This window comes from Xenia sp. Carnegie-2017, unplaced genomic scaffold (genome assembly GCF_021976095.1).
Source record: "Xenia sp. Carnegie-2017 unplaced genomic scaffold, XeniaSp_v1 HiC_scaffold_21, whole genome shotgun sequence".
Classification (NCBI taxonomy): Eukaryota; Metazoa; Cnidaria; class Anthozoa; order Malacalcyonacea; family Xeniidae; genus Xenia; species Xenia sp. Carnegie-2017.
In genome coordinates this window covers 2,804,019-2,826,498 of record NW_025813484.1, presented here as the reverse complement: position 1 = coordinate 2,826,498, position 22,480 = coordinate 2,804,019, and the positions used below count along the sequence as shown (strand labels likewise).

The 22,480-nt window shown below is 36.5% G+C and overlaps 4 protein-coding genes across 6 annotated transcripts; 2 read left to right on the top strand and 2 right to left on the bottom strand.

The window, feature by feature from the left end:
* Positions 1-909: 909 nt before the first annotated feature.
* Positions 910-6,551, bottom strand: LOC124443797 (protein FAM184A-like). Its single transcript, XM_046994324.1, has 12 exons — positions 5,014-6,551; positions 4,585-4,766; positions 3,994-4,482; positions 3,799-3,920; positions 3,549-3,699; positions 3,259-3,471; positions 2,276-2,557; positions 2,008-2,192; positions 1,734-1,880; positions 1,449-1,566; positions 1,259-1,369; positions 910-1,181 (listed from the first exon to the last, which is right to left on the bottom strand). The coding sequence occupies exons 1-12, from the start codon at positions 6,242-6,244 to the stop codon at positions 999-1,001; spliced, it is 3,414 nt and encodes a 1,137-aa protein (XP_046850280.1). The 5' UTR covers positions 6,245-6,551; the 3' UTR covers positions 910-998.
* A 12-nt stretch (positions 6,552-6,563) lies between these two features.
* On the top strand, positions 6,564-8,107 carry LOC124443807 (proline-rich protein 5-like). The gene is made up of 2 exons (XM_046994339.1): positions 6,564-7,226; positions 7,419-8,107. The coding sequence occupies exons 1-2, from the start codon at positions 6,672-6,674 to the stop codon at positions 7,740-7,742; spliced, it is 879 nt and encodes a 292-aa protein (XP_046850295.1). The 5' UTR covers positions 6,564-6,671; the 3' UTR covers positions 7,743-8,107.
* A 1,528-nt stretch (positions 8,108-9,635) lies between these two features.
* LOC124443798 (sushi domain-containing protein 2-like) lies at positions 9,636-19,625 on the top strand. 3 transcript variants are annotated; one of them, XR_006947753.1, is made up of 15 exons: positions 9,636-10,046; positions 11,124-11,249; positions 11,377-11,539; positions 12,052-12,306; positions 12,655-12,892; positions 13,061-13,269; positions 13,713-13,863; positions 14,325-14,563; positions 14,924-15,132; positions 15,320-15,536; positions 15,654-15,779; positions 16,046-16,312; positions 16,616-16,993; positions 17,425-17,463; positions 19,178-19,625. XR_006947753.1 is itself a non-coding variant. In XM_046994325.1 (13 exons), exons 1-13 carry the CDS (start codon positions 9,822-9,824, stop codon positions 16,867-16,869), a joined length of 2,679 nt encoding a protein of 892 aa, XP_046850281.1. In that variant the 5' UTR covers positions 9,636-9,821; the 3' UTR covers positions 16,870-17,245. The 3 variants fall into 3 exon arrangements, 1 of the variants encoding a protein (XP_046850281.1); XR_006947752.1 differs by lacking the exon at positions 19,178-19,625 and having other exon boundaries at positions 17,425-17,571; XM_046994325.1 differs by lacking the exons at positions 17,425-17,463; positions 19,178-19,625 and having other exon boundaries at positions 16,616-17,245.
* Positions 17,441-22,106, bottom strand: LOC124443806. Its single transcript, XM_046994338.1, has 16 exons — positions 21,945-22,106; positions 21,816-21,864; positions 20,875-21,014; positions 20,653-20,740; positions 20,500-20,574; positions 20,247-20,335; positions 19,976-20,086; positions 19,688-19,814; positions 19,442-19,521; positions 19,186-19,260; positions 19,005-19,119; positions 18,832-18,908; positions 18,583-18,649; positions 18,365-18,453; positions 18,078-18,155; positions 17,441-17,929 (listed from the first exon to the last, which is right to left on the bottom strand). The coding sequence occupies exons 3-16, from the start codon at positions 21,004-21,006 to the stop codon at positions 17,861-17,863; spliced, it is 1,272 nt and encodes a 423-aa protein (XP_046850294.1). The 5' UTR covers positions 21,007-21,014; positions 21,816-21,864; positions 21,945-22,106; the 3' UTR covers positions 17,441-17,860.
* Positions 22,107-22,480: the final 374 nt, after the last annotated feature.

Sequence of the window (22,480 nt, the reverse complement as noted above, 5' to 3'; positions counted from 1 at the left end):
TGAGGCAGAAACTACAATGAAGAGGGAAATCAAAATGAAGAGGTAGAAACCAAAATGAAGAGGTAGAAACCAAAATGAAGAGGCAGAAACCAGAATGACGAGGCAGAAACCAGAATGACGAGGCAGAAACCAAAATGAAGAGGTAGAAACCAAAATGACGAGGTAGAAACCAAAATGAAGAGGTAGAAACAAAATGAAGAATGGATGAGGGATAGAAACCATGATATGAAGAGAACGATAGAAATCATAAATGAGGAGAGTAGAAATGAGGAATCCGATGAGGCAGAAAATTAAATGATGATGAACAGGAAATCATAATGATGAGGCAGAAACCAGAATGACGAAGTAGAAACAAAATGAGGTAATGATGAGGCAGAAACCAGAATGATGAGGCAGAAACCAAAATGAAGAGGTAGAAACCAAAATGAAGAGGTAGAAACCAAAATGAAGAGGTTGAAACCAGAATGGTGAGGTAGATACCAGATTGTTGATGATGAGATGAGTATACTTTGAGGAATTACTTGATAAGTCCTTCTCTGCTCTAGAATTACAACACCTGTTTTAAGAAGAGGAGAACGAAGTAATGGTACACGAAACTGCTGTCGACACAAATAACAAATATTTTGCTCGAGAAAACATCAAAATAACGTAATATAAAAAAGAGGATGAGTTATTTAAATAAAAGTACACATTGTGAGTGCAGCATTAAACTTTAAGTTATGACTAGAAGGCGTGAGTTCAGAAACTTCACCGCAATGAAGATTATTCATTTTCAAAGGTCTTTTACGTCATGTAGAGCTACTGCCGCGTTATCGTCATGTTATTCATGCATACAAACCAGTCTTTGCGAAATGGACAATCTATACATACGAGATTGTTTAGCAATGGAGATGGAATTCAATAAAATGCTTCGATATAAAATAATGAATATATTCTCTATAGAACAAAGTTACTTTTACATGTCAAATAACGATTAGAGTGGTTTTATTTGTCACTTTTCAATAAACGCTCAATCGTTTATTTGCGCTCAGTTTTTTGCTTTGTGTTGGTGGCAGAGGGCTCGTGTTGTTCAGTTTCTTTTCGTGAACAGAGAGATTAGACGGAGGCATGGGATCAAGTCTAGATGACGTCAGCGTCATGGCGCTTCCTTGACCTGTTAAATGGTCCTTTCCCGGCTTTTTCTACACATTAAACAACATAAAAAGTCAAAAAAGCAAAACTTAAGTCAAATAAATAATACCAATGCTCTTTTACAAACCTTATATTGAAGTGGATTAATCACACCAATGTTGGGTGAAGAGTTTCCAAATACTTTATTGAAGTTTGTCTCTCTATTCAGCAACTCCAATTGGTAATACCGTTTTTCATCCTGTATTAGAGAATATCACGTGTTTTTGAAGGATACCGCTGGTCAACAGAAATGATGGCGAAAACAGCAAACAACTTACCAACATTTTTCTTAGTTCTTGATCTCGAAGAGTCAACGCCGTTTTTAAGCTCTGTATTACTTCCATGTCTTCATCGCGAGGCGGTCGACCTCGAAATTTGGCTTCTGCTTCTTCAAGCCTAAAAACATTTCAATCATTTATATTATGCAACGCTTTTAACGTAAAGTCGTAGCAATCAATGGTTAAGAAAATGAGGATCCGTTCTCGTCAAAATGTAGAGTTTGAAAGACGACATTAATTTGCACATTCTTTTCCGAACTAAAATACAACGCGTGTTTCACATACATGAGTTGGAGAGCAGAACATTTTTCCTTTAAATGCTCCTGAGCACGATTGAATTCATAAACCAAGTTTTGTGTTTCCCTTAGATGGTCGGCAACCTGCAAGTCCATTTCTTTCTGATGCGCTTTCGCCAGCTTTTCCTCCGTTTTTCTGAGAAAATTAGATGCAGTTCATAGATATATCATAAATACTATCATTTAAACAAGCTAGGGCGATAAAATGAACAACAGACTAAGTTTCATTTATATTTTAAGATATGTTTTTAGTTTCTCCTTACCTTATGTGGTTATTCGTTTCTCGTCTGACATTGAAAATTTCTTGAACTTTAGATTCGACTTCGTCCTGCAATTTCTTTTCGTTGTTTTGGCTCTCGGATAGTTGATTTTTAATTTCGTTCATGGTCACTTCGTTCTTAAGAATGCTACTACTGAGCTCTTCAACTTGTACAGCGTATCTGTCAGTCTGGAAGATGATTTTCATGATCTGGTTAATTTCTACGATTTTCATGCCGTACACATTTCAGGGAAATGTAATTTGAAACTTGCCTCTTTCACGCGCAATTCGTCACTTTCTTGAAGTTGCAACTTCAGGGCGCTTAATTGCGACTCGAAGTCGTTCTTCATTTTATTGATTTCATCTTTACGACGTCGTATAAGTTCATTTTCCAGAATTTGTTTCTCTTTGTCAAATTGGACTCTTTCCTCCGCCATCTTCTCCTTTGCATTAAGCTCAGCTTGTGATTTCACGACCTCCATACTCAACTTGGAAGCTTTGAGTTGAGATAACGTTTCTTCGTCGTGTTGCTGTTTTAGCTTCGCCTCCAGTTCCTAGAATGATGGATTAAAGATTGAAAGTGGCATATTTGGATGGCATACTTAGCAGTAAAAATGGATTAAAGATTGAAAGTGGCATATTTGGATGGCATACTTAGCAGTAAAAAATGGATTAAAGATTGAAAGTGGCATATTTGGATGGCATACTTAGCAGTAAAATGATGGATTAAAGATTGACAGTGGCATATTTGGATGGCATACTTAGCAGTAAAAAATGGATTAAAGATTGAAAGTGGCATATTTGGATGGCATACTTAGCAGTAAAAAATGGATTAAAGATTGAAAGTGGCATATTTGGATGGCATACTTAGCAGTAAAAAATGGATTAAAGATTGAAAGTGGCATATTTGGATGGCATACTTAGCAGTAAAAAAGTTTTCGTTTCATTCACTAAAGTTTTTACCCACTTACGCCATGAGAATACGATGCATTGGCATTTTGGTATGATATCTATTCTACTTAACTAATGCACTTTGAAACAACTGGATCCTGTTGATCCTAGTTAGTATAACAGTTAATACATTCGACACATTTTCGGCCTTCAATATGTGAAAATGTTCCAAGCCAAAAATTATTAAAAATCAGCATTAATTAATCTGAAATTGTCATATAAACTGTTCGAACGTTCAGTAGTGAAACGGTTGCCTTTTTGTCTGCAGGGCACGGGCAGAAATTCATTTGACTTAAAAATTTACCTTCAGTTCTTGTTCCTTGATTTCCTTAAAAAGCGCTAGTTCTTGTTGATGTTTCAATTCTAAATTGTTCATCTTTTCCTGATGCTCTAACGTTTCCATTGATCGTTCATCTTCGATTCTCTTTCGTTCTTTACTCGCCGTTTCTTTTAACGACCTTTCGAAGGACAAGAATCGTGAAGCAGCATCCTTGAGTTCTTTCTCAAGTTCGTTGATCTAAATATGAAACGATTTATTTTCTCTTTCATATTTCTTCGGTGGCATAAAAAACAGGCGTGAAGATGAATGCAAACCTTTGTTTGTAGAATTGCCATGTCCTTTTCAGCGTTGAGTCGTATGTCTTTCTTTTCTTCCTCTTTCAAAGCTGACAGCTGTTTCAAAGCAGCATGTTGTCCATCTTTATGTTGCTCATTTAACAGTGTACGTAACGTAGAACTTTCAGACCTGAATGTATAACAAAAGAGACGGTATGCTCGACGTGATGCGACAAAATTCATTTTAACTACTTTGGGTGAGTTTTCTTAATTTTTAGATAAAACATACTTCAGCCTTTCACTCCATTCCTTTGTTAATTGTTGTCGCATGTCTTTTAAACTTTGATCTAAAGTTAGCTTTGCTTTGCTCTTCTCTTTCTCCAAGGCAATTTTTGTCGCTTCCGCCTCATTCTGTAACGAGAATATAGCTAAACGGTATGTTGTATAGAAAAACATGAAATACATATCTTTCCCATGGTCCTACCTTTAATTGTTCAACAAGATTTTTCAATGATACCAATTCCTTTTCCATACGAGAAACATCCGCCTGTTTTTCTTTAATGATATTGTTTAACGCGGTAATTGTAGACGACGCTGAGTCAAGTCCATGTTCGCTTTCTTCCATCCGAGAAGACAATAATTTCACTTTCTTCGTTTCTTCTTCGTACAGTTTTTGTAAGCTAACCAATTTTCTTTCATTCTCTTGAATGATCTTATCCTTTTCCCTTGAAACTTTTTCTTTTCTAGTAATGATTCTGCTTTGAGTTCTTCTTTCGTCGTACAGTGATGTTTCATGGTTCGATTTTAATTCAGAGATTATCTGTTGGTGTTTTTCTATCATGTTGCTCAACTCCTGTCCGTGTAGCGTTTGCAGATCGTTTTCGCGTTTTGATGATTCTTCTTTCGTTGACGCTAACTCCTCAATGTATTTAGATCTGATGTGTTCGTTTTCATTTTCAAGAGACTCGAGGTTCTAAAGTAGAATTTGTAAATCGATCACAGGTTTTATACACAGGTAGACGTAAAAGTTTCGTGTGTTGATAAGTTGATCTCGGTGAATGGCGATAGTCAGTACCTGTTTAAGTAAATATAATTGTTGTTCGGAGTCTGTTTCCAAACTGTGTTTATCATTTTTTAGTAACTTTAATTCCTCTTCAAGTTTGAAACATCTTTCTTTGCTGGATTCCACGTTTTTCTTCAATTCCTTTACGCTCTGTTCTTGATTCAAGCACGTCGCCTCGAGCTTGTTGTGCGAACCTTAAAAAGAATTACAATCTCAGTGAAACTCAATACTTGCAATAAAAAACTGCTCATTACTAAGTTCAACATATATTTACAATTAAATAAAGCAAGATTCTTAAAATATTGCAGCATTACAATAACATGTTTAAACAAAGTTGGCCACTATGTATTTTATCACAAAAAGCAAAAGTGACTCTTGGTCACTATATACATATATATGTAAATATTAAAATGATTGGGCCAACTTGTTCTGTTATCTTACATGTTTTATGCGATAACTCGTCAGCTAAACATTCAGAACGTTTTATTGATACTCGTAGCTCAGTTTGAGTTTCTTCAAGCTCCTTAGCAAGTTCACTTCTTCGATTTTCAGCGTCATTCAATTGTTTCATTATCGCTTCAAAGCCGTCGTTTTTTAAAGCAACCTCTTTTGTGAAATCTGACAATTCCTTTTCCAAAAGCGCCGTTTTATTGTTTGTGGTATCCAGTTCCTTACGCAAAGTAGAGATCGTATTTTGGTACTGTTTTTCTTGAATTCTCCACGTATTTTTTTGATCAATTTCTTTATGTTCATATTCTTTTAGCAAAGTTTGAGCTCTTACAGTCTCTTCCCTGACATGACTTAGTTCATTCTCATAAAGAGATTTGAGTTTTTCCAACTTTGTCTTGTACTCACGGTCTATTTTCTCTCGTTCTGCGCGAAGTACTTCAGGGGAACTACTTAATTCGTTTATCTGAGCTTCAAGATTTTTTTTGAGTCGATCTTTCTCCTTCACAACTTCATCATACCTAAGTCTATGTGCTTTCATTAACTGTTCAAGTTCTTCGTGGTGTTTACCAACTAGCTCTTGCATTGCTACATCTTTGTCCTGTTCCATTAGCCTCCTTGTATTTTGAAATTCTTCCAATTGCCTCTCAAAGTTTTCTTTGCTATGTAAGATAAGCCTGATGCTTTCACTAGCCCTTAATTCGTTTTCTTCCTCCATTTTTTCCCGAATTTCCTCTGCGGATAATTTGTACTTTTCGAATTCCACTAAAATCTGCTTTCTTTTTTCGCTTTCTTCGTGCAACCGTTGCTCCAGACTTTGCATGTTGGTCTTTTCTTTTTCATATTTTTCAATTCTCAATCTTAGTTCATTTGTTCGGCTTCTTGTCTCTTCAAGTAACCGTTGCATATCATTTTCGTGCCTTTCTTTAAGACAATCGACAATGCTTTCGTGTTCGTCATTCTTAGTGTTTAAAGCGTAAATCACTTTGGTGAGCTGGGCAATTTTCTTAGACATCTTAAGATGAAGTTCTGGTGTTATTTCCAAGCCATTCCCCGTCGCAATGTTTCCCATATATGTTGTACCCTTATGTGGCATTTTGTTATTATTGAAAGTATTTGTCTTTGCTGCCGCCATGTTTGTTTCAACTTTTGTTGTCATGACAACGCGCAATTTTGTAAAGTAATATGGCGGTCGATATAGTGGATTTTCCAAGCAATTGTACATTTGTACTCCTTATTGTTTCTGTATGATTTTAGTTTGCTGCCCGCTTCACATGTTGATATGAAAGAGAAAACACGGAAAATGGAATAACAATTTACAGTCTCTCTAAAAATGGTGGCGGATGGATTTTATGTTGCGAAATTTCCTAATTTTCTGTTGCTAATTGTTCACATTGAGATGTGTGATGCTCCTTGTTCAGATTACATTAAATCTTGAACGTAAATATTAATATTAAATATTAATATGTCAATAAAATCTAAAAATTCATTTATGTGAAAGCGATTAATTATAAATTTATGCGTTAAAGCCATTTCGCGTAAAGTGACATGAAGTAATTATGCAGATATAAACGCCGTCTATTTTGGTGTTTGCTACTTTGCATTGTAAAGACAAATTCATCCGAAAATTTCTGCAGTTTTTGATAGAAATCATGGCAGCACGTAACACAAGCTCGTCGAGTTTGACTGATTTGATACGTAAGGATAATTCAGTGACAGTTCCAGGCGTTAGCAGGTCAGACAGACGTCCATTTGCAATTTCTCTTTCAATATCATCGGGTGCTGAATGGCAAGATGTTGTCAATCAAGTTACAACTCTTTTTCAAACGAAGAAAATGTCGATAAAACTACACGAACTTACGGAGAAAGTAAAAAACGTCAAGGCAGAATTGGGTGCGCAAATTAACGATTTTTATCAAGAGTCGATCCTTAAGAAAGGCATGATAATATTGCGTGAAGAAGTTAGAGAAAAATCCAGTGATTTTTTGAACAAACTCTCCGACTGTTGGACTGTATTCTTTTGCAATATCTTACCAACACTTCAAGCCGTGTTCGTTTCATTGCCGCAGTCTAACGGCCTTTCTGTTCGTGAAGTTTCACTTGTTTATTTCAGAGACATTATCGTCTTAAAGACTAAATTAGATAAAGTTATTGACCAAGGAATAGAGGTTCCCCCCCGTATTGTTCAAATGTTGCTCGTACTACAGGTGGGAAGTTTATCTTATTCCTTTTATTAACTTAGCTAATTTTTGAATTTTAGTTATCTTGCTTAATTGTTGTTGCAACTTAAACCTCATATATAATGTTCATTGTCTGAACTGGTTATAGTTTGACTTATTTTCATGGCAAACTTTTTAAATTGGCAATTTTAATTTCTATTTGCAAAATCCATTTAATAGAGCGTACATGACAAAAATTTGGAGAATTATCAGAAGTTGGAAAAACTAGTTGCCAAGACCGTAAATCCATATCTGTGTACGTCTATTCTTTCTCTCCCTAAACCCAAGTTGTCGGTTGTGGACAGTGATGCTGTGGAGCAACATCAGACTAAAATCTTTACAATTGGTAACGAAAGACTTGATCCTGTGATGGAGGTTGAGGTTGGATCCCAGCGATCATCAGTGTCCTCTGTATCAAATGAAAGCACAGTGCCAAATGCCACTCCTGTGTATAAACCATCTGTACTCGAATCTGATTATTCTGCTTCTCATCCATTGTCGTGAACATGTTGAAATGTTTAACTCACTTCTCATTTGCTAATGTATTGCTGATGTATGAAAAGACTTGGAAAAATTCCTTCTGCCAGTATGAAAGTGAGCAATGAGAATTCAACTTATGCCGCACAGTTGTCTACACAATGTCTCGCATTTAAAGAAAATTTAGGCGCAAAATCGATACGTGTTCACAACTGTTGCTGTAAGCAAAAGTAAGCATTCATTGTAGGAAATAAATGGACTTTAAAAGGAATGTTGAAATAACTATGTGCAACGTATTTAAATGTATGTCCCTAAGTACTATCTTTAAGACTTTGTTTGTTAAAGATGAAAGTCTTTCACTTTTGTGAAAAAAATTTGTTGTCCACCTCTGACATATTCTAAATTGCAGGTTAGATCATTAAGATTTCCTAATCAAGAACAAACGGAAATTGAAAGGACTTCCTAAAACGAAGCAACAAATTGGCTCTTTAATGCAAATTTGTCTTTTTAAGTCGTGAGTTTAGCTTTCCCACAATTGGTCAGCATGTTAAATAGAGGTTTCCACACCTTGAAATGGAATGCACTGATAATATTTTCACATGCCTAGTCAATACGGGAATTTACGTAAAGATAGTGCTACACTTGTCTCGGGTGCATCCATAATTTCTTTCCTGTTTTCGCCAGATTTAATACCGTTTTTATCATCTTCAAAATAGCACCAAAGGGCCGTCTAATTTCAAGTACTTGTCCATTAAATGGCTTTGCGTCTTATTTTGATTTTCCCACAGTACAAGTTTCCACTTATATTGGTGTAAGTAAAGACGATAACACATCACAAGCTTCTACGATGGACTCGAAATCATCATTTGGACTGTGCGTTATTTTACAGTTCTCCTTGATACAGGCCGTTTCTGTCAGTGAATTTTATCCTTTCGGTCGACTGACGGATCAAAGGCTACCTGTAACGGACGATGGAAATTCGGGAGAATTGACGCTGTCTGCGTCATTTCCATTTTTCAAGTCCTATTATCAGCGTTTGTTTGTGAGTACTATCATAAACTTTCGTCCATTTGTTAATTTATTTCGGCATGCTTGCATTTCCCAATCGCCCAAGGAAACGTTATAATGAAAAAAAGTTGACTCTATGAAGTATGTTTTATTGACAGTTTAACACAGTTGCTGTAAACATTTGCTTGATCTTTCAGTTTTTGCGTATGAACAGTTTTAAAATATATCTATTTTCTTTCGATCATATACGCTCTCATTTATGTCTCACACACAATCTCCTTTACCCTCACCTTCCCACCTTGTCTTCCCTCCCACTACCAAAACAAAATTCCTTTGCAATATGTAGCATTCAGATCAATTGACAAATATATTGGCATGTAGAAGCTCCTTGAAAAGTATTTTCGACGAAGCTTGTGATGGGTGTTTACTCGTTTAGAAAAATTAACTTAACTTTGTCGTACGGTGAATGTCTGTTCAAAAAAGTGTTTTTATATACCAATTACCGACATTTAAATGCGTCATTAATCATTGGCAACCCATAGAAGCTATGTTGTTGTCCGGACGTCAATCCGTGAGACATGATATTGTGTGTGAAATGAATTTCCTAGCGTGTCATTTACGTAGAAATGAGTAAATCGTGTTTGTGCGACAGTGATCAGGCATCGATTGTATTGATTGCAAAGGGGGCTCTTTTTATTCTTTGGGGGGGGAGGTGCATGCATTCTTGTGAAAAAGCTTTTTTGCTTGTTTTATTCCAATTCCACACGAATAAAAGTTGCAAAATACGGTGTCCAAAAGTAAGAATAAAATGAAAATGAACGATGTTTGTAGCTACATAAGCAATAATCAGGACTATAATTTTCTCTATAATATATATAAATATTGCTGTTATTTTCATAGGGATTGCTCTGAAATTTTAACCCCTATACGATTATTCAATTCAGAAATGACTATTGTTTTCTCTCGTGCAGTCTGTCGGAAAATTCAGTGTAGTAACCATGACTACCATTTTAGGTGAACGCAAATGGCGTCATCTCCTTCAAGGATGGTGTTGAGGAGTATGTACCTTTCGTTTTTCCCACTCCCAGCAAGCAGCCAATGATAGCCCCGTATTGGGCCGACGTTGATATCCGAAATGGTGGTGAGATTTTCTACCGTCAATCGACGAACTTTGAGCTGCTGCAGCGGGCTACCAACGATGTAAGGAGATTTTTTCCAAATCAGTTTCCATCTTTCCAAGCATCGTGGATATTCACAGCGACCTGGCTGAACGTCACACGTTTCCGACATGACAGATCTTTATTGCGTATTGCCAGCACCAAGGTCTAGTATAGGTTCCTTCATGTAACTAACAGTAATGATTACGGGTACTATTGCAACTCTGGACAATAGAACCCAATACATTAAGCATTGGTTCAGGTGTTTGTAGACGTAGTTGCTTCGTCAAAGTGTTGCTTTGTCAAAATGTTCCTTTGTCATAGTGTTGCTTTGTCAAAATGTTCCTTTGTCATAGTGTTGCTTTGTCAAAATGTTCCTTTGTCATAGTGTTGCTTTGTCAAAATGTTGCTTTGTCATAGTGTTGCTTTGTCAAAATGTTCCTTTGTCATAGTGTTGATTTGTCAAAATGTTCCATTGTCATAGTGTTGCTTTGTCAAAATGCTCCTTTGTCATGTTGCTTTGTCAAAATGTTCGTTTGTCATAGTGTTGCTTTGTCAAAATGTTGCTTTGTCATAGTGTTGCTTTGTCAAAATGTTCCTTTGTCATAGTGTTGCTTTGTCATAGTGTTGCTTTGTCAAAATGTTCCTTTGTCATAGTGTTGCTTTGTCATAGTGTTGCTTTGTCAAAATGTTCCTTTGTCATAGTGTTGCTTTGTCAAAATGTTCCTTTGTCAAAGTTTTGCTTTGTCAAAATGTTCCTTTGTCATAGTGTTGCTTTGTCAAAATGTTGCTTTGTCATAGTGTTGCTTTGTCAAAATGTTCCTTTGTCATAGTGTTGCTTTGTCAAAATATTGCTTTGTCATAGTGTTGCTTTGTCAAAATGTTCCTTTGTCATAGTGTTGCTTTGTCAAAATGTTCCTTTGTCATAGTGTTGCTTTGTCAAAATGTTCCTTTTCATAGTGTTGCTTTGTCAAAATGTTCCTTTGTCATAGTGTTGCTTTGTCAAAATGTTCCTTTGTCATAGTGTTGCTTTGTAAAAATGTTCCTTTGTCATACTGTTGCTTTGTCAAAATGTTCCTTTGTCAAAGTTTTGCTTTGTCAAAATGTTCCTTTGTCAGAGTGCTGCTTCGTCAAAATGTTGCTTCTGTTGTAGTTTCTGTCGTTGATAAATTGGCTGCTGAAATACATTAAAGATTTGATGTTGCTCGAACAAGATTGATGACAAAATTTTTTGTCGTTTTAGAAAAACACTTTTCAAGTTGTGATAATCACCAATGGAAGACATTCCTTCATCTTATTCAATTACGATAAAATTGAATGGACGATCGGAGATGCTGGCAAGACTATTCACGGTGGCATTCCTGCACAGGTGACGTTCTTGTGTTGTTGAATCAAAAGCCAAACTGTACCACAAAGCTCATTTGATTTAAGAGTGATCAAAAATTGACATAAATAGTTTTAATGTCTGTTGTTCTTTCTACTTACATTTCATCTAGGCTGGTTACGATTCCGGAGATGGTCACTTCTTCTTCAACATCAAAGGTCAAAAGAGAAACTTCATAAGGCGACTACCGTTACTCTCAAATGTTGGTGTACCTGGTACGTTCATGTTCCGTGTTGATATTGCTGAGACTACAAAGGGTGGCTGTAATACTGCTGGTAAGATCATTTCTCATCGCTCTACAAAGTTTTGCTGTTTTATGTTGACAGTATCATCCATAGTAATTAGACATCGAATTGTTTAATTTTTTATAACCATTGAGCTTTCCACAAGTTCATTCATCCTTTAAGTCTGCAACACGTTTAACTGCATCTTGTTATCTACAACATATAGATAAAAATGAAGCAGACAATCAAAATTCAATACAAGTAATTTCGCGGATAAGTGGAGATAAAGGGCAATGCCCCCCCCCCCCTCCCCACTTTTTCTATGGATGAGCCATTGATTGAGTATTATTGAGTGTCCCACAAATAGAGTATGTTCTCTTGCTATTCTACCCTCCCCGATTCCTGGACCTTTCCCTTGTTTATGTGACAAGTTTGAGACTCACTCAATGTAATGCAAACATAGAATTCTTGGATTATTTCTTTGTGGACAGAGAAACTTTTTCACTCATGCGATATACATTTGTCTAGAATGCGTAACTATTTTTCATTTTTTTCCTTCACAGGAAGTTTGACTTTAAAACCAAGAAGGGGTTTAGTGCTAGGTGGAACATTTGTTGAAATATCTGGACCGTGTTTCAACGTCATTTCTGACAACATCGTATGCCGTTTTGACGAGAGTATTTTGGCCGATGGAAATGTCATCAACAGATTCAAGGCATACTGTGTCACTCCACCGTTACGCCGAATTGGTAAAATGTCATTGGAGCTCTCTCTAGATGATGCAAAGACATTCAAATTTGCATCAAATTTCACCTCGGGTAAACATGATACAAATTCTTTTTGATTAAAATTCTAATGAAATATCAATAAATTTCGTGGGTTTTTTGTCTCGCCATGACGATATGTGTTCTTGCTTTTATATCAAAAAAAGTTTGCAGGAAACGTTTTCTTTCAAATTATTAGATCCCTCACACACCCGCCCTCCCCTCACCTTCGTCCTCACCGCCGCCCTCCTAGTCTTCGAAACTGGATAAAATGGTTCAGCAGTTTGTACTGTCGTCATTTTAGGTCACAAGACCCAACACTATGTTAGTAATTATTGAAGGTTTGCTGTGCCCGTTACTTGTTATGTTATTGTAAGCATTTTTTTACTGTTTCTGAAATAGTCGCCATTGGACGTCATGGTCCTGGGATCTCGGGTTTGAAGTCTAAGGACTGGACAACACAACTCAAACCGCTCTTCATCGCTTGGAACCCACACAAACTAAGAACACGTGACTTGGTCGATGTTCAAATTGCGCAATTTGATTGGGAGAATTTCGAACTACTTGATAAGCCATTTACGGTCAAATATAATGTTAGTAACTACGGCTTTGACTTGCTGAACAACGTTGTGGATTCGGTGTAAGTATCTCTTACGAATTTATAATGATGAAGTAGTTCATAATGTGTACTGTGTAGGCATTATATATGTATGAAAAATATTTTTCAATAAATTTCTTCTTTCTTGTTATGGCATAATAGTCTGCGAAATAAACACTCTATTTCGCTATTTTTTCTTGTCATCTCTAGACCTACTCTTGATGATATGATCATGAAAAATGACTCCTCGCCGCTTTCGATCCTCAGCATCCGTGCTCCAAAGCCAGCGCTAGGACTGGCACCGAGGATATTTAGTGCACCATTTCTATTGTTTCCCACTAAAGTCGACGACGTAAATGCGAGTAAAAAATGTCACGATTGGTTCCGTAAAGATAAGTTCAACGTATCAACTGCGTTAGGTGGGTGGAATTGGAATGAAAATAAATTTCATGCGAGAAACTGGAGTTTTGTTTACCATTATTTGAAGTTTCTTTTTGCAAAAAGTGAAGTTTTTCGTACGAAGAAGTTAAGAGAGTCTCTTCAATACATGTACGCTGACTCTCAGGGTGTATTATCAATATATTCAACTGTCAAAATTTTGACCTATATTTCTAGCATTTACAATGACTAAATTCATTGTTGTTTAACTCCTAACCGAGTCATTAGATGCAGTTCCATAATACCGCGGTCGTGAATGTTTTATTCTAGTAAACGTTCTTTTTTATCATTGAAGCGTTGATGTATTAATAGACCTCAAAATATACATATAAATTGCTTTATTTCATTAACAATTCGATCTTTCAATGATAGGAAAATGATGGTTTTATTTGTTCTATGACATCTTGGATCATTTTACGTTTAGATGAACTGATTGGATGTCCGAGAAGTCTCCAGCAAGCGGAAGCGGATACGGCTAGATTTGCGTCGGACGACTATTGCAAACCGCCGCGAACTGGTTCTTGCATGACGTATCATAATGGATCTTATCATTGCTTCCGTAGCGTCTTCCCAAGGTAATCCAAATCGGTTTTTCATTTGCAACGAAATCCGCCTTTGAAATCATTTAAGTCTTCCACGCTTGGTGACAAAAGTTGCAGCCAAGGCGAAGTTCACGTAATACACAGGCGTTCAAAAGAACTGCTTTCTAACTAGAAACAGTTTAATTTTGTAACATTTGAACAAAGTGCCTAAACATTAGAGATATAAGTTACGCAACAACAAAAACAGTAGTGTGTTTACTTAATACTGGGTCTTCTTCTTACTTTAGTTCCATTTCTGCATTGAGTACACAAGGCTGTTCAATTAGTTAATCAAATATGGCGTAAATTGTAATCATCACAATGCGACCTTACAAGACAAAGACTGAGTAGTTCTTTTTGACTGCGTGTGTACTAAGTTAACTGACCTTAATAACTTGTCAAGCCATTCTTCCATTGCCTACTCTGTATAAAAATTAAGGATCTTTTAATTTCAGCCCCAGTGGTGCTGGTCAACAATGTTGTTATACGCAAGAGGGTCACCTGGTCGTTGGCCCCCCCGGAGGTGGAACTGTGGACCGATATCACGCCGGTAGCTCACGATATGCTACGTTGAAACATTTGAAACATGACATTTATCCTTGGTATCTCTGCTGTAAATTAAGTAAGAACTGTGGCCTTTACTACAGACGTAGACCCTCGGTAAATGGTGCTCGTTATAGGCCACCTCAGATTGGTAAGTACATCATTTTATAATATAGCAACGATGAAACGCGTGCGCTGATTGGTTTAGAGCTGACATTGCATTAGCCTTTGCAAACTGATCGGGGCTCAATCAATTCAATTATTTAAGAGAATCTTCAAATCAAGTGTTTGTACTGACGAGCTCTCGAGTTCACCCAAACATCTCTTCGATCCTTTCTTAAATGAAGAATGAAAAATGGCGTTGAGATAAAAAAAAATATGAGTGTAATTAGAGTTCCAGTGCTTACATATTCCAACTTTTAGTCAACATTGGAGGCCAGCTTTCATGTGCTGTTCATTTCCATGAGTAAAGAATGAATATTACTATTGGTATCTGTTATTTTATACTCAGCAACAACTTTCGGAGACCCACATCTTGTTACTTTGGATGGTTTATCCTACACATTTAACGGTTATGGTGAATACACGATGTTAAGTATCGACGTCATTGGATTCAAATTTCAAGCACGAATGCAGCCTTTACTTGCTAATGGAAGGAATACTCGTGGAACGTTTTTGATGGCGTTTGTTCTGAAAGATGATCAAAGTGATAAAGTTCAGGTTGGTGAAAGCGAATTTCACACTTTGTGGTGATCAAGTGAAGATACTTCTCTTTCATTTGACCGATTACGTAAAGCCCAGATGGTGCTATCCATTTCCTAGCGACTTTTTGTCCAGGCTTTGTGTGAATGGACCGTGCAAGTTATAATAGATCTGTTGAATATATATGTGGCAATATCTCCTTTAGGTTGAATTCAACTCATTGCATAAAGTAGACCTCCTGGTGAATGGTGTTTCCGAATCATTTGAAGCCACGTCAACGTTCATGGACTTCACAAATCTTCTTTTGATGCAGCAAAACAACTCTAATGTTCATATCATCTTCAAATCGGGCATCAGTGTTACTGTCATTCCCAATGATGATTCTTTATCGTTTGAAATATCGATATCTGAAAAGTTTAGAGGTTCGTTATCCACATGTTACAATTTTGAATATTCGTTATTTTCTTCGTTTTGTGCAGTTGTTGAAGTAATCTCAGGACTTTTGGTGCTGTAACTCTCGCCATGTTTTTTTTCTCCAGGCAAGACTAAAGGACTTCTTGGAGTCTGGGACGACGATGTAAAGAACGATTTTACTTTACCGAATGGTGAAAAAGTTGATGTTAATTCGAACTCTTCGGCGATACATTGGACATTTGGACAGAAATGTACGATTCAGTTACTCCTTTATTTTAACGCATTTATATATTTATCTGAATATAAAAAAAAAACCATTTAAGAGTTGACATTCTCTGGGTGGGCGGAAATTGAATTGTTTATTTAAGGGTATTAAAATTCATTTAAACTCCTCAACAACAAAAAAGGTTTATGTTGACAGTGTGCATCTTAAGAGAACGTATTTTTTCAAAAGATCGCCGTTAATGAATGAAAATGGTAAAATTGCATGAATTTAAAGTTCTTGTCTTTCATATAGGGCTGATTGACGAAGCAACTTCCCTATTCACCTATGGCAATGGCAAAAATCACAACGATTTTATCAATACTCAGTACAAACCATTGTTTTTTGATGAAATCAAATCGTTGTTCATCGACAAACGCCTCGAAATAAAGGCAAAAGCCATTTGCGGTGATGTCAAAGAATGCCTATTTGATGTTGCTGCCAGTGGCAGTGTGAGTTTTGGCAAATCCACCAAACAAGCAATCGACCATTTTACAAAAATCAAAAAGGATATTAACACTGGTAGGCTGGCGTTAATACTTTTGCATTTTCAAATATAAATAATGTCTTTCTCAATCATGGAAGGGAGGGGTGAAGGAGGATAATCTTTCTTCACTGGTCATGACTTCTGGAATAATAAGTCTCTTCACATTCACAGTCAACACGAGTAAGATTTGACCTCATGCAACTGATGGCAAGTTTGCATTTCAGTTATATGTGATTAGAAAATTTTTGTAAGAATAGATGTGAGAGTACTTATAATGTATCTGTATGTTTTCATTGATTTGCTTATGTGCATTTCTTTTTTTTCTTTCTTTCTTTAAGTTCGCTCTCCTCTTTACTTTAACTGTGACGGCATGCCAGAGACGGAAGCTTGTTCAGCCTGTCATAGCCAGTGTTCCTCTCCACGTCATCACTCGGTTGCCATTTCGATTCTCACAATCATCATCGGTGTTATTGTATGCTCCATTTTCGCTCTTGCTATTTCCTACTGCGTTTATAAAGCAAACAGGAAGGAGGCTAAAACAAGTATGAACTGCCCCAAATCAATGTATCGTCACCACCCAAGGGTAAAGTGAAACCGTTTTCAGAAGCGACATTAATGGCTTTTGTGCTTCCTGAATTTCCCGAATCTAAACGTGGAATGGTGATGAAAGAATAACTATATGGACGCCATTTGGACTTTTAAAACACTTTCGCAAGGTGAACTTCAATGCATATGTTGACAGAATACTGAACAATTTAGGATATACTATCACCATTATATAAACTATCGTTAGGCCATTGTAGTACTCATAAAGTAGCTAGTGCTATAACCATTACTAGTGCATTTTATTCCTTATAAAGGAGCTAATACTGTAACCATTACTGGTGCATTTTATTATTTATAAAGTAGCTAATACTGTAACCATTAGCAGTGCATTTTATTACTTATAATGTAGCCTAATGCTATAACCATTGCTAGTGCATTTTATTACTTATAAAGTAGCTAATATTGTAACCATTACTGATGCATTTTATTACTTACAAAGGAACTAATACTGTAACCATTACTTATGCATTTTCGTCCATAGTGTAGCTAATACTATAGGCATGATATAAACTGTTGCTATATCTATGGAATTATATTTCAGGTGAGTAAGAACACTGTTGGACGTTTTAAATTGGAAAATGTAAGTCATCCAAATTCTATTATCTTCAAACTTATGACGTAGATTTAACGCTACTGCAAAAAATCAGTTGCTTAGCACTGATATTGAAATATTACTGTCCTTATGAAATTTGTCCTTGCAATCTTTTAATGCATATGCCTCACTGAAGGATCACACGCAATCTATCACGTTCTCGTTTCCAGTATCTTACCGAGTGACCGAGTTTTAAGTTCTCCTGCCCCGCTATATTTCAACAGTATGTTTCATGCTGTATTGTGCCGCGACCCTTTTCAAACATGATCAATATGCTCAACTATATGTGCAATCGGCTATAGTTTATCTTAGGCTGTGTAGTAAATGTTGGTGCGTGAAATTTAAATTATAGTTCAATAATTACGAATTTTATGCTGTATTCACATCACATCACTGAGCATTCATCTGAGTTTCTTCGTTGAGATCTTGTAGCCGTTCCCATTCCACTAACGTCCTAAAACGCAAACAAGTAGCACGCATGCGCTGTTCATGTTAACTCTGTAAACATCATTCCTTCATTATCCCAAGCTATCAAAATTTTAACTTGTGTTGTAGTTTTAATCATTCGTACACCCTAACTATTTCATTTTGTTGTTCCGTACCTCCGGCAAGACTCGCAAATCGTAAGCTCCTTCTGCACCATTACGATAACTGTTTGTGCTGCCGTCATCCCAACGCACCTTAAAATATCGAATAATCAGTGGAACCGATGTACTTCAATGTTTTGTTCATTGGAAAGACATGTTTCATGTTGTTTTGTGATTGTTAAGTGCTGACCTCCATCAAAACTCCGAATACCCTCTTATTTTAACTAGAGCCTGCATTTTTTATGTGTATGCGGTTAACGTGTTTTCAACACTGGTTTTGAAGCAATATAATGGCAAGTTACCTTACAAACACCTCGTAACCCGCTCACTTCATAGACGTATCCTTTGCTTCCAACTCCGCCATCTTGGTTTCCCCATTTCCAGTCTTTTCCTAAAAAGATGAAGTACGAAGTAATACAGGATTTGTTTGCGAAATTTCTTAAATATCTTCTGTTTATTCCCAGATTTCTCTTTCGTCCCAGAATATTAACGTACAGATGATTATATCATGTCAGTATACCTCGTACTACTCGGACTCCAACTTTGATACCTTCGTGAAATGTCACTTTACGTGGCTCGTTTACAATCTGAAATATGTGAAATTGTAAAGAAATTTTTCAACAAGGTTGAAAGATTGAAGGATTTTCCTTGACGTCCATCAAAAGTGAAGATATTTATTTAACGAGTTTGAAAAATGGAAGAAATTATCTTGAAGTCGATTAAATAGAAAGAAATTAATTCGATGAGGTTGAAAGATGGAAGTAGCTACCTTGACGTCCATTGCATTGTTTTTTCCAAAGCGATAAGAGTTTTTTCTGCCATTGTCCCAGCATACATCAACCCATCCTAGTTAATCATCGTTGACGTAATTAAGCATGGTTGAAGATGACGTCAAACAACTCACGTGTTTCAAATGGATAAACAGACGATTTATAATGTCACCTTTTGTATCTGTAGTATTGGTAACAGTTCCAACACCGTGGCCATCTTGATTGCCCCAGTTCCATTGAGGTCCCCGTCTTACCCGTGTCCCCAGGGGTGGTGGTGTGGGTAAAGACTGCGGAGCGATAAAAATTATTGTCAACGTAATAAAAACATGACATTATTTACTTCAGTGACGTACCTCATCATCATCGCTGTCTCCGTCTTCGAGGGCTGCACCAACCACCATCGCAGCAAGTAAGCCACTCAAAGCACGCTGCAAAGATGGCAGTCAGTGACATTACAAGTCTCCTCACTCAAGTCATAATTTTGCATTTGGTGTAAAAGGCTTATAAAGCTTCAAGTCATTCTCAATCATTAGCTTTATATTAACTATTTGTAATGAGCATCTTCGTGCTTGTATGTCGTTTTAAGTTACGTGAAAAACGATGACTTACTGCTTCAGCTTCCTCCACGGCTTCTCCACAAGCACGCATGAACTGCTGTAAGGCCAACATGGAACGTAGCTGTGACATATCTGTCGATATGAAAAGAAAGAGTGCTGATTACGTGTTTCGCAGGCAAATTATGAGACATTTGCTTTGCTACGTTCTACCTATCATAATCATTCTGTGAAGCTTACTTGGTGTTATGCTAAAGTTTATCAGCTAGTACTCTGGGGGTTAAATAGAATTTTTGCATACCGTGTGAGAACTTCGCAGCAAATCTCGACAGCATTACTTGACGGCGAAAGAAAGTGCTCAGTTCCTCCATATCACCAACCATTTTGAACATGCCTTTGGTTATTTTTGCTATCCCTTCTAAAAGTTTCTTGAAAAAAGATCAACCAGAAACATCTTATATTAACTGTCCAAGTAAAGTTCAGGATGGTCTTTACGAATGGTTGCTTTCAAACTTGAAAATCAACTTGAACGTTTTTCCTAAACTATTATGTGCAAATTAAGTTGTCAATGAAAAGATTATTTTTATACCTTGTCTGCTTCTCCACAGCCAACACAAGCAATAGGTATCGGATGAGGCAGACCAACTTCCCTCCAATGTTGCCCAAATAGAGCTGCAACAGCTAACACCTCGCGTACAGCCTGAAATTATGCAAGCTATCGATTATCAATTATTCCTGGCATTTAGCATACTCGTGATTGTAAACAATAACCGAATACATTTGGTAATTGTCTTCATTTTATTTGGAAAAGTGACGAACATGGTCAATCAAAGAACCAAATTGTTTTATCGTTTGTATACCTGAGCCTCGCTGTCGCCGGTTGGTTTTCCATCGGTCATCAAGACAATCCGAGGCGAAAGCTTTAAACCATTTACATTCACGACTCCACCTATATTGGTAAAGTAGTCAAGTTAGCTGTTTCTCTAGTTTTATCCTTCGATATCACGCGCGTATATGTAAAACAATTTCCCTGACGATTTGTGCTCCCCCTTCCTCCTCTCAAACATAGTTTCTGTTTATCTGACTTAGGACAACTGGCCCTTTAGTATTTACCGTGTTCGAGAATTTCCTTCATTGCCAGTTTAAGCCCTTCCGTCATTGGTGTTGCACCGCCAGCACGCAAGTTTTCTGAAATCAATATGGATGTATCATGGTCACATAATGTCTTGTCATGCTTCAGACATTTTGATATTTTTGATCGCTTACCAACACATCTTTTTAAAGCCGTGTAGTCGGTGGTTAGACTCTTAACAACTCTTGTGTTGCTTCCAAATTCAACAATGGCAACATTTTCCTGTATTGTAATGTATGTATGGTTAAGAATCACCTTTCGTGTGTTGCAAGTTGATAAAGGAACATCAACATATGATAAATGTCTCGCAAACTTAATTGGTACATACGAGGGTAGATATAGCATTTGAAGTTTACCCTTAAGTCTGATTGTTTTGACGTATCTTCGATTCCCTCAAGAAATTGAGTTGCAGCTCGTTTCAGTTCCCTTATGCCCCGATTCGCCATTGAACCTGACGTGTCGAGACATAACACAGTGTCGAGCGGCATCTTTCTTTCTGAAATGGACGATCTTATATCTATTATACACGTTTTAAACTGATCAGCTATCGTGTCTATATCAGTATCTATGGCTTTGGTATTATTGTGAAGAAAACAATGGCTTTAGATCATGTTTTGTAGTCGGCGATGCTCGAATGATGTCGAATGATGTTCTTGGAAAACAAATGACGCAGTTTCATTTTATGATTTATTTCAGCAGTTAAAATCTTACTTTCAACATTGTTATAAAAATTGACGACAGCCACTATGATAAGTTGAATTATATCAACCACTCGACTAAAGAGTGATTTAATCAACCTCTCCCCCTCATTTTACAAATTTTTTTATTAAGTATATTAAACTTATATACAAAGTAAAGTTTGAAAGTTGGTCTGCCTTTTCTTATTGTTCAAATGAAATTTTTGTATATTTATCGCATTCGCCATGTATTTTACTTATATTTTAAGTAAAATCTTTAATCATCTTGCTCATTTGAGCCTGGCTTTAAAGATCACTGACATCGCCACGATTTAAGGAAGAAATCAATGAAAATTTGAAAGAGAACATACAGTCACATAATGGTACCGTTTATGCATAAAACTACAAGTAACTATGTTAGTTGGCATTTCTTGCTTTAGATTTTTATGAAGATCCGCGATTTGTTTATAAGCTGTTCTTTAGTTTTCACAATACATTTGAATTCAGACAACTGCTCTTCATCAAACTAAAGCTCCTAGACGCTCTTTTTCAATGAATGACGAGCATATATTATCATGACATAGGTATATTTTGAAGAACTAAAAAATCACAATTTTTACCTTTCGATGCACAAGACCCAGTGTCCAAAAGCTATTAGCTTCTACTCGTCTTGTGAAATTATGAACGATGATTTCATTATATGAGGAGAGGAAAACGAATATAAAATGATCTGAGTAAGTAAAACTTACGATCTTATTGGTACAAAATATAGTAGATCTGCAGTGATTGGCTTTTGATTTAAATCTCCATACTTCAACCTCGACTGCATGCGATTTCCAAGAATACTGCAATTATATTAAATTGAAAGCAATAATATCACTTTTAATTAAATCGTCAGTTTTCAAATTATTTTATTGATCTTCCATCGTTATTGTACCCCAATTGATTGCAAACTTAAAAGTGTGCTTTTGTCTTTCGGTTCCTGGGGGGAAAGGATGACACGTTTACCTTATGGGGGACAAAACAAAAAAACAAAAAATTGTTTGTTGTGACTATCGAATAAAACTCCCCCGTATGCAATGCATTTTTGACATTCGTAAAATAACAAATTGTTGATGTTTGATGAGGAAATTGTCAAAAAAATTTTTCTATTGTAAGAATGATAATTTTATTACTCATACACATATTCACAGCTAGTTCTAACATTGAAAGACGGAAAGTTGTGACTTTGACTAAATAAATACTTTCGTTCCTGTGTAAAATGTGTGTGTGTGTCGCAAAGTTT